Consider the following 11,517-nt stretch of genomic DNA (forward strand, 5'->3'; position numbering starts at 1 on the left):
CCCAATCTCATCACCCTGTCTTCTGCATTGCATAAATTTCCAGAGGGCTGGGTACCCATAAAATTCAATTATTTTTGTGTCTCAGTGCTTAAGACTACACCAAAACATCTAGTGTTAAAAAATCAGCTTTTAATTCTTCAAATTTCATCATTAATAACCCAGAGATGCCTGCATTCTGGTTCCGGTTCTACTATTAACTAGCTCTAAAAGCCTGAGAAACGAAGGCAAACCCTCTCTCAGAGCATTGCTTTCTCTTCTATAAAAGGAAAGGTTGGGTTTGATGAGCCCTCAAGATCTTAACTCTGTGAAAATTACCCTTCAAAATTATTACTTCTTCTAATGTGTCAAAAAATCATTACAATAGTTTTGCCACTTGACCTTCAAATGAATGACACTTCATTCTAAATTATAAAGACGTGGTTAAATGATGAAGTGCAGCTTTTAAGAATGGTCTTTAAGGTCACTCCCCAGTTTTTATGATGAAAAAATGAAACAGAATGCTACTTTCAGAAAAGTGACTACCATATTTATCAGATTTATAGTGTCTACATTTTTAATACATTAATATTCATAAAATTATGAAATCTTTCAAGCATAAACAAATTAAGGGATTTTTTTGTTTTGTTTTCATGAAGAAATTTTTAGGTCAATGAGATACCTGGTAATTGAAGCCATGATGAAATAGTTGACTAGAAAACTTGAATGAACAAACACTTGAGGCCCTGCTAACTACCAAGAACAATGTTGGGAGCTAGGGTTATAGATTGGAAAGACATTCCAGTAGAGCAGTAGAAGGCTTCTACTCCGGGACAAGCATGGCTATTACAGGAACAGAGAAACAGCGCCTCCCATGGGCACGTGAGCTCAACAGACATTTCTTAAAGGAGGTGAGATGGGCTGAGTGACCAAGAGTCCATAGGAGTTATCTAAGTGAAAAAGAGGAAAGTATATTTAGCCAGCGACAATCATATGAGCCATAGCACAGAGCGGGAGAGAGGTGAATTGAAGCCACCGAAAGAGATCTGGAATGGTCAAGAGCCCGAGGTACGAGAGATGAGTCTGGAATGGGTGACCTCAAACTTCACAGTGAAAAAGTTTAGCCTCTAATTCTGAAAGTGATGGTGATCCACCAAAGAATGCCAAACAGGAGAATTTCTGATTGGAGAATGAAGCCGTGCTCAAAACTCTCACCTCTGCAGGTTACAAACCGATGGGTTGGGGGGGGGTAAGCTTGAGGAAGGGACGGGTGTTAGGAAGCTGCTACAGTGGTTCTGATGAGTCGTGAAGACACAGGCCACCACAAAGGGATAACACAGAGTTAGTTTTCAAGACAGAAGAGATAGAATTTGATTAATACCTGCGAGTAAGAAACTAAAAGGAGTGGGGAATGCTGGAAGTTAAAGCCTGAGTTATTTTCAAAGAGTAATTTACGATCATATTGTTTCTTTATTAAATTTTCAAACAGTTAAAAAAAAATAGTGGAACTCAGTAATGTAAAACCCAGGCTACAGAGTCTTGACCTTGCCAAGTCAGACACTACTCTGACACACTAACCTAGAGGATGAGGATCTTGCCTTGATGGAATAAATGTGAGTTCCACCCCCAGGAGAAGCAGGGCCAGCATATCCCTCTGGGAGTCTCCATCTCAGAATCAAGAGAAAGAAAGAAAAGTAAAGAGGGGCAGGGGCAGGGTGGTTCTTAATGACTTAAAAGCTTTGCAGGATTCCCCAGAGTGAATCATAAGAAGATGGAGAGAAAGGACTCTAAGCCTTTCTACAAAGCAACCACTCTCAAAAGCTCTTCAGGTGAGTGATGACTCCAGTATCCAACCACTGTCACTGAGCAGCCACTGTGGGCCACACACCATGTTCTACCTAGGCTTGGTCCAGTTTCCTCACCTCCAAAATTAGAAATAATAAGACCTATTTGTCACAAGCAGTGTGTTTAAGTTGCAAAAACTGCCTTGGCAAATTGATCAATGTAAGAGATTACCTTTGACCTTTAGCTTAGCATATATGTCCTTTCATGGTTTGTGTGCTGCTCCCTCACCAAGCCCTCCTCCCATGCTGTAACCTGTAGCAATGCCAGATTACCACTGACCACACCATGTCTCCTCACCTTCACGGCACAGCTAGGGTAGGTGTCCTGTTTTGACTTTCTTTTAACACTTCCCCTTCAGAACACTCGTCAAAACAGTGATCAAATAATTATCTCTCTGCTTTATGTCCCACCAGACTATCATATTCCATAATTGCAGAAATTGATCCACTTTGTTTATCCCCAAGTCCCTCTGCTCACCAAGAGAATGAATAAATTTTCCCAGGCAAAATCTTACACCTCTCAAATACTCAAATTTTAAAATGACTTTGTAAATAAAATTCAGTATAATAAAACAAAAACAAATATTTAAGTACTGCTTCAACACTCAAAGACAATAGCTGTATTCATGACAAGCCACAATGACATGGATCCTGTGTTTCCTCTTGACCTGATCAGGCCTCAAGGACTCCCTGCTAGGGCCTCACCCACTCTTCCCTCAATGGTTCTGTGACTTGAAATCTGTCCTCTTTTTTGCCATCAGCCTTCCTATCACCTCATCTCTAGTGTTTTAATTCCTCATTTCATGACATGCATAATCTATAGGCAATGGGGAGCCACCAAAGCAATGTTCCAGAAAGATGAACTTGACCTTGGGACACATAACAACTGAAGAAAGAAGAGACTAGAATAGTCAGATGGCTATTACAGAAGAAAAACAGGGAAGTAATAATAGCGCTGTCCTTGGCCTACAGCAGTGGCAAGAGAAGCATAATCCCTATCTGAGTTGGAGGGTCAAAGAAGTTGACCCTCCAACTCAGATAGTGGCAGAAGTTTCAAGTCCAAGTGACTATGGGAAAGGTATATACTAAGTCCAGCGAATGGGGAAAGATGCCTAGTTTAGACTTAAAAAACATCATCCTTTACTACTTATCATTAAGAGGGATGATCGTGCATTGGGGAGGGTATGTGCTATGGTGAGTGCTATAAAGTGTGTAAGCCTGACGATTCACAGACCTGTACCCCTGGGGCAAATAATACATTATATGTTAATAAAAATATTTTTTAAAAAGAAGGATGATTGCAGATGTTCTCTGTATTCCTCTGTTGTTGTTACTGTTGTTTTCTACTTTATAATTTTGCTACATTCAGCATATTTTACTTCACTAATAGAGAAAAAACAACAATCTGCTTTTTCATGCCACTTTGCTATGACATATTGATCTTGCAAGATATATGAGAGATTGTGATGAAGGCGGCCAGCAGGACAACCAAACTGTAGGTCTGAAGGTCATGGAAGTCAAGGTTAGATGCACATTTTTGGAGACACCTACATGGAGTTTAAAGCCATGGGAACATGTAAGACTCTCAAGAGGAGGAGACAAAACTTAAGAGAGCCAGAGGATGAACTTCAGTCTCAAGCTGTAGAGCCCTGAAATCACTGATCACAGGGAATAACAGGTTGTAGGTAAGAGAACTGGAAATATCCCACGAGCCAGAGGCTTTATCCTACCTGCTCAGTTTTAAGTGCAGAGAATGGACAGATGTGGTGCGGGCAGGATCTCTGTGCCACCAGAATATTTTGGAGTGCCCTTCTTGATACAGTTCCTTCACTGTTACAGTGATTTGCTTTGGTGCCACCACGCCCATCAAACCGTGAACTTCTTGAGGTCAGCAATCACGCCTTGTTCGATTCTTTATCCTTCTTTGTCTTCCCCTCACCTAGAACTGTCTCTAACACACACCGCCCCTTTCATATACATTTGTGCTGAAGAAACCAGCCACACACCTTAGAGCTGTTCGTCCCCATCTCGTCCTTCTCTCAAATGACTTAGCTTTGGTCAGACTCCTATGCACTCTCCTGTCAGAACTAGTCCCCTAAAACACAGATGCCCCACATGCCTAATGCTCACATGTCTGTGACAGAGATTCTACTGATTGCCCTGCAAAAAGCCCCGGGGTGCTTTGCCCACACATCATTCACCCTACTTAGAAACTTCCCCAACTTAACTGCGTGTACACACTGCTTACCTCTAAGCACAAACCATGTTAGTCCAGATGGTATTTAGAAAATCTATAATTAGCCAGGCTAGAAACAAGGCAATAAACTGCCCAGCAGACAGTAGCCCAGACTTGACACAGGTTTTTTTTTGTTTGTTTGTTTGACATGTGGTTACCAAATTTAGCTCATTCTACATTTCTAGATCTATTATGTTGACATTTAAGACCCTTCTTCTAAAACTCCTTGGAGAATTACAGTCTTTAAGAATTAGACACTGAAGAGAGTCAAGTCTAAAACCTGCTTTTTCCACCCCCCCCCCACCACCCCCCATCGAATTTCACAATGCGGAAGCACTTCATAAACCCTGAAACAACAAAGCACCGTGATCCAGATGAATCTCATGGCTACTGGCATGGGGACTCCGAGTCCTGGGGCTCCTGACTCTAGGCCCTGGCTGCCTCCCCATCACTCTGCCTGTTGGATAATGTCCTCCAATGTTTCTTTGTCACACAGTTTAGGCAGGGAAAGTTACCACAGAAGTGCCCTGATGGAAATACTTTTTCTTGGCCACTTGCTGACTCTTGCAACCCTGGGCAAGTCCCTTACCTGTCTGACTCTTGTTTTTCTCTAATATAAAATAGGTGTAATACTACCTAATCTGTGTATACCCTCAGCGATGCTGGGCAGATCAAGCAGGAAAATGTACATGAAGGTAGTTCGTACTAACGGTTAAGAACAAGATTAAGAGCTAACATTTATTCACCAGGTGTTATATGTCAAGCAGGCACCACTTCCCAGGAATTACCTCATTTTATTCTTTTAACAACTCTAAGGAGCAGGTTCTGCTACTGTCCTTGGTTTACAGACAGGAAACCAGGGCCCAGACGTGTAAGTGACTTGCACCCGTCCCAAAGCTGGCAAGGGAAGAAGTTGGAAGAACTGCCCCATACAACCTGGGCACACTGAAAATACATTAAAACTGGCAGAAACTGCAAGAGATTACACAATACAAATATGTGATATCCCAGGAAAATGAAACAAGAGCCTATTTGTAGATGAGGCAAGCGAGGTCTAGCAAGGTCTAGCAACTGAGGTCTCATGGTTTGCCCAGCGTCAAGTAGTATATTTTTAAACATATTTAGAATATGTCTAGGGATGCTTGGATGGCTCAGTCGGTTAAGTGTCCAACTCTTGATTTCAGTTCAGGTCTTCATCTCAGGGTCATGAGATCAACCTCCACGCCAGGCTTGAGCTCAGCAGGGAGTCTGCCTGAGATTCTCTCTCTCCCCACCCTTGCTGACACTCCCCTCCGCTCTCATGCACTCTCTCTCTCTGAAATAAATAGATAAATCTTTTTTTATAGAAAGAATGTGTCTAAAGTATTTTATTTTGAGGGCACCTAAGTGACTCAGTTAAGCATCTGCCTTCAGCTCAGGTCCTGATCCCAGAGTCCCCGGATCGAGCCCCACACTGGGCTCCCTGCTGGCGGCTGATCAGGGAGCCCGCTTCTCCCTCTACCTCTCACCCCATTCCTGCTCTCTCTAATAAATAAAATCTTTAAAAAATAAATAAATAAAGTATTTTTAAAACATTTTTAAAGATTGATTTATTTATTTGTGAGACAGGGAGCAAGAGTGGGGGAGAGAGAGAGAGAATCCTAAGCAGGCTCCATGCCCAGCATGGAACCTGATGTGGGGCTCGATCTCACAATCCTGAGATCATGACCTGAGCCAAAATCAAGAGTCAAATGCATAACTGACAGAGCCACCCAGGTGCCCCGAAGTATTTTATTTTTAAATTGTGGGAAGTAGAGCAAAGCTGTTAGAAAACTTGGTACTGGATTCCATGGCCAAATTTTAAATTCCAGCACTACCACTTAACCAACTATGTTACTGGGGAATTAAAAATTAAGTATGTGTATTATACACATAATAATAAATGCTTAAGAAATGTTAGCTGCTATTACTATGACTGTCCCAAATCCTCCAGCTGTGGTCCCAAAGCACACACAGAGTTCTAGACAAAACTGTACCATTCTCTTTGAAAATGCTGATGGAATAATTACAGTAATCAGATTTGGAGAGGAATAGAAAGGAGAGTCTCAAATGTGAACCTTTTGCTTACTTTTTTTCCTGATAAATCTATTTTAAAAACTCTACAACCAAGAATCAAAATTTCAGAAATAGATTTTCATTCTATTTCACCCCACTACCTGTACAGTCGTTCTGATTAATATCCAGAAACATGTTAGAAATAGGAAGAGGGCAAGGATAGCCTTAGGTAAATCTAAAGAAGCAACACAGAAAGAAAGAAAGAAAGAAAGAAAGAAAGAAAGAAAGAAAGAAAGAAGTAATACCTTTCAATGGGAGGAGGGTATAACCCCAGGGGACCAACTATGCCCCAGGCACTCACAGGCCTGTGGTCTCTAAGAGCATGGCTTGATTCCAAGTCACACAGAACTGTATTAATTGGGTTCTTCCACTTAATAGGTAGGTGGCCTTGGGCGGAGTGACTTAATTTCTCTTGACACTGTCAAGAGCTCTGGAAGCCAGAGCTGACCCAGCTGCTCCTCTACGATAGAATCTTTGGGACTCAGGATGATTGCCATTCCCTGTGAGGTTTGTGGAATTTACCATGTTGGTTTTCAGCCTACTTCACAAGCCCTGAGAGGTATTTAAAAAAAAAAAGAAAAAAAAGTTTTCTGGTTTTTGTTTTTATTAAGTAATCTCTATGCCCAAAGTGGGGCTGGAACTCATGACCGGGGAGATCAAGAGTCACATGCTCTACAGGCTGAGCCAGCCAGGCGCCCCCTGAGAGGTATTTTTTGGAATCTTTCAGGAATAGACTGGTCAGTCAAAGTGGCTACAAGAGATATATCACAGAATTTAGTTGGACACGTACAGGCCATGAGTTGGCATTGAATCAAATGAATATCAAAAATCTCATGAGCAGATTCCCTCCATTGCGGATGGATATGATATTCTATCAATGACAGGGCCTGTCCTCTCTATGTCATCCATCCTCTCAACCACCTCAAAGTGAGGCCCCCCTGTTCACACTTTAGCCTCACCTGTTCTTTCCACACACACAGCAGAGTTGAGCCCAAAGGAGAGAGAGAAGCATTCTTAGGTCTGGACAGACAGGCTGATCTGAAGGTGCTGTAAGGTACGCTTAGCTGACTAGAGTCTGAGTGTGTACTTGAGGTTGGATTTCGTACGAATTCACTCCTCACAGGGCTACCTATGTAGCTTGAAATATGTCACCACGATGTTCCACTCAACCCTTCCACAAGGGCCCAACTTCCCCACAACAAGTAGGGCCTGATTCCCAGCTTCTAACACAGCTCATGGGGCCTTTGGGCTGGAGGCTGCCAAAGGCAGGTTACCACTGAACATCAGAGCTCTGGGAAAAAGTAGTTCCCCTCCTGAGATACTACACACCACTACAGCTGTACAACCGACTTTCCAAACTCCTCAGATTTCTTATTTGCACAGACTTCTGTGGCTATAGCCTCCCCAGCAACTTCAGTCCAGAACCACAGCTTCAGAGGCATTTCTTTTTTTTTTTTCTTTTTTTTAAAGATTTTATTTATTTACTTGAGAGAGAGAGAAAGCACAAAGGGAGAGGGGGAAGCAGGCGTCCCGTTGAGCAGGGAGCCTGACATGGGGCTCCATCGCAGGACCCCAGGTTCATGACCAGAGCCTAAGGCAGACACTTAACCGACTGACCCACCCATGAGCCCTGCTATGCAGTCTCTTTAAAAAAAAAAAAAAAAAAAATTGACAAACGATTACTTCATATGAGACTAGAGAGAAAGCAAGAAGCTTAGTGAGGAGGTTAATGCAATAGTCCAGGTGAGAAAAGAGGGTGACTTAAAATGAGGGTGACACCCAGGTGCCCCCTCAGGAGGCATTTCGAAATTTGGGACTTAAATTGCTCATGACAGCATGCTGTACCACGGATAAAGCTGAAAAATGGTGCTGGGTATTTTGGAACAGATGATAGGTGTAATATTTATTTTATTTTTTATAGGTGTAATATTTATTATGACTTAGCACATTTGTATCATGTCCTTCTTGCCTACCATTATACATGTTAGTGTCATAATAATCCCTGAGGTTCTCCTGGATAGTAGTAACTGTCACCTTTAGGTGGCATTTGTTGGTGGCCCATTTCTCATTTATTGGGAGAAAGCATCCTGCCTAATTTATAGATAAGGCAACTAAGATCAGGAGGTTAAGAAACTTGCCTAAAACAGCTCAGGACATGTGGGATAAAACAGGGATACAGTCAAAAGTGGTTCGCCTCTGGAATTTAGACTCTTAATTACTATGCCTTCCTACCTTCTCTGTTAGATCAGGACACTGAGATTCACGGGCATTCTATAACATGGTAAGGTCACATCCGTACTTGCGTTTTTACACAAAAGTCTAAATGACAGCTACATCCCCTTTGAAACAGTAAGTTCCTTCTAAACTTGAGTTCTAGATACATCAGCGCAGCCAGAAGAGTCTTCAGACATTAAAACATCCAACAACCGAAGTGCAGAGACTCACAGTGGCTTTTCTAGATGAAAAGCCCAATCAGCGGCTGATGGCATCGTCTGGTCCCTGATAACCCTCTATGCCACCAAAGCTGCTGAAGATGACTCCAAATGTAGGAATCTGTTCACATGCCAAAAGTTTTATCATAAGACTCAGCGGCTCATGATTAAAGAGGCACCGGAGTCCCCAGAAACAGAAATACCCTTTCAGAAATTTTCCACATTTACTCTTGCTTCGAGCCATGATTAAGTGTTTCCCAGACAAATACACCAGCTAAAAAGGAACCTGTTTTCTGAAAGAGAAGTGGCAGGTTTGGGTCCAGCACTTAAGCAAAGGCTCCTGGTACCACAGACAATGAACAGCGAGAGCTGAAGTGGCACTGTTCACAGAGAATCCCAGAGGACCTTGGAACATCGGAGCAGGAAGATTCCTGAGCTGCCGTGGCCAACCCCTTTCCACTTAACAGGGATGCAACTGAGCAGAAGGGACGCGTCTGGAGCCACTGGGCAGGTTGGTGAGTGACAGAGCCAAGATCTGTAATGAGGGGTTGGACATGCCCAGGTGGCAAACAGCTTCAGTCCAAGGGCTCACACATTTGCCTCAGGTTGGCCTGACTCCCCCGCCCAACTGGGGGGGGGGGGGACAAAGCCTCAGAAGCAAACTTTGGTTTCAAGCATTGTAATGAAGCTTCTCATTTCCCAGATCTCTCAGTGAAAACTCTATGGGCAAATCAAGAAATCTTAGGGCTAATGTCATAGACTCTTTGACAAAAGTGCCCCTTATGTAGGTGCATGGCTCCTTTTCTTTTTTTCTTTAAGATTTTATTTATTTATTTGACAGGGAGAGCACAAGCAGGGGGAGTGGCAGGCGGAGGGATAGGGAGAAGCAGGCTCCCCTCTAAGCAGGGACCCCCATGCGGGGCTTGATCCAATAGCAGGGTCCTGCTCAACCGGCGAAGCCACCCAGGGCGCCCCCCAGCCTCCTTTTCATAGACCACAGAGAGCCAGAGAGAAACACAGAAATAATACTTTGCCCCAAAAACATATACACGAAGATCCTTGGCTTCCTCAAAGCTGAGGACCTCAAACTCGCTTGACTGAGAGGGGGCAGGAGTTGGAATGAACTAAGTAAGCAGTTAAAAACAGCAGTTGGGGGACAACAGGTGGGTAAGAGCCCGTCTAGCCTGGAATGCTCCTGGTTCCCGCTGTTAACAGGTCTCAGGGCTTCCCCCCCTTGGTGGCTGGCATGACAGTAAGGGCCGCGTCACCGGCAGCGTCGCCCACGCCCGGAAAAAGAGTCGGAGACCGAGAACTCCAGACACTCTCTCCCTGGGTCCTGGGGAGGCCCGCACGGGGTCGAGAGATCCCAGGGGAGGGTGTGCGAGTGAGTTCGAGCAACAGCGCCAAAGCGCCAGGGAATGCACTTGAAGTTTCAGCGAGCGAGAGAGAAAAACTTTTGTTTCCTCGGAAACCAAGTTTCCAACGCACCAGGAAAAGTCTCCTGCGGTGCGGGGCCGGGGACCTGCCTGAAGCCCCCCGCCCCGGAACTGCAGGGCCGCTGCGAGGCCCCCGTGCCCTCGCCGCTCCCCCGGGGGCTCACCTGCGATGTCCCACAGCTGCAGGCGCACCACCGTCTCCGGGTCCCAGTGCAGCACCTTGAGCGCGAAGTCCACGCCGATGGTGGCCCGGTAGTGCGAGGAGAAGTTCTGGTGCACGTAGCGCTTGATGATGCTGGTCTTGCCCACGCCCAGGTCGCCGATCACCAGCAGCTTGTACAGGTGCTCCTTGTGCGGGGCCTGCATCCTGGCGGGCCGCCCGCGTGCCGTGCGGGACCTGGGAGCTCAGCCGGGGCCTGGGCGGGAGACCGACTCCGGGAGCACGAGTGCGGGCGCCGGGCAGAGGAGCGGCGGGGCGGGGGCGAGGGGCGGAACTCCTCCCCCGCCGCCTGGAGAAACGCCCAGACAGGCGCCCAGGGGTTAATCCTGCTTCCTTTCCCGCGGCCGCGCGCCGCCTTGGAGGGGGGTGAAGAAGGGAGCGTCTCCGGGGACTGGCAACCAGGGGGCTCCCGTCTTAATGCCTGTTGCAAAGGTTATTCGTGCAGCACTTTACAGTCTCCGAAGCACTCTCCTCGCCCGTGATCCTGAACACAAAGCTTTGAGGTGTGGGCTTTATTTTCCACGTTTTCCGTGCGGGAAAACTGCGTGTGGAAAAGTTCAGTGCATTGCAGGAGATGGGAGTGACAAGCCCGGGAGAACCCAGGACTCCTGAGCTCAGAGACCCGCCCCCAGCCCTCACCGTAGGGAGAGCTTGGAAGAGAGGCAGCTGAGAATACAATTTCAGGAGGCAGGGGTCGGGGTCTGGGTTCCTTATGCACTTTTTTTTTGAGTTGAGTGGCCCTGGGCAAGTCATTTGACCTTGGGCAAGCCTCAGTTTGCTTTCTTCCTCGGTGACATGATAATGGTAATCCAGACCTGTCACCTCTCTTGGAGGGAAAACACTGAGCACTTTCACCCCTATTCAACTGTCAGTGACCCAACAAGGGGGACCATGAAGCTGAAAATGCAGAGGGCATCCTTAGTTTTTAGACTTCTATCCTAAAAGCTCTGGGCAACACTGAAATACAATTTCAATAACTAGTCAGATTAGTTTAAATGCTAACAATAGCAAGTATTTATCCAGCACTTGCTGTGTGCCAATTTTTATATACTTATCGCTTTATTGCCCTAGCAGTCTTAAAATTGATACCATTATTCTTCCCATTTTACAAAGGAGGAAAAGGAGGCCTAGACATTTTAAGTAATGTACCCAATGTCAACCACTAATAAGGAAAAAGCCAACTTAAAAGCCAATTTCCTGAGCCAGAAAGGGTTTTTTTGTTTCTTAATGTACTCTTTTAACCAATCTGTACTTGTGCTTGGGATGATACAGAAATAAC

At 45.1% G+C, this 11,517-nt stretch overlaps 1 protein-coding gene across 1 annotated transcript in view; it reads right to left on the reverse strand.

Annotated features, from left to right (window-relative positions):
- RAB38 (RAB38, member RAS oncogene family) overlaps positions 1–10,580 on the reverse strand; it is a 58,371-nt gene extending 47,791 nt beyond the window's left edge. Inside the window, exon 1 of the mRNA XM_080817572.1 lies at positions 10,183–10,580. Within this exon, the coding sequence (XP_080673698.1) occupies positions 10,183–10,384 (202 nt within the window). The 5' untranslated portion in view covers positions 10,385–10,580. The remainder of the gene's footprint in view (positions 1–10,182) is intronic.
- Between the last annotated feature and the right edge of the window lie 937 nt (positions 10,581–11,517).

The sequence above is a fragment of the Martes martes genome (genome assembly GCF_963455335.1).
Source record: "Martes martes genome assembly, chromosome: 10".
Taxonomy (NCBI): Eukaryota; Metazoa; Chordata; class Mammalia; order Carnivora; family Mustelidae; genus Martes; species Martes martes.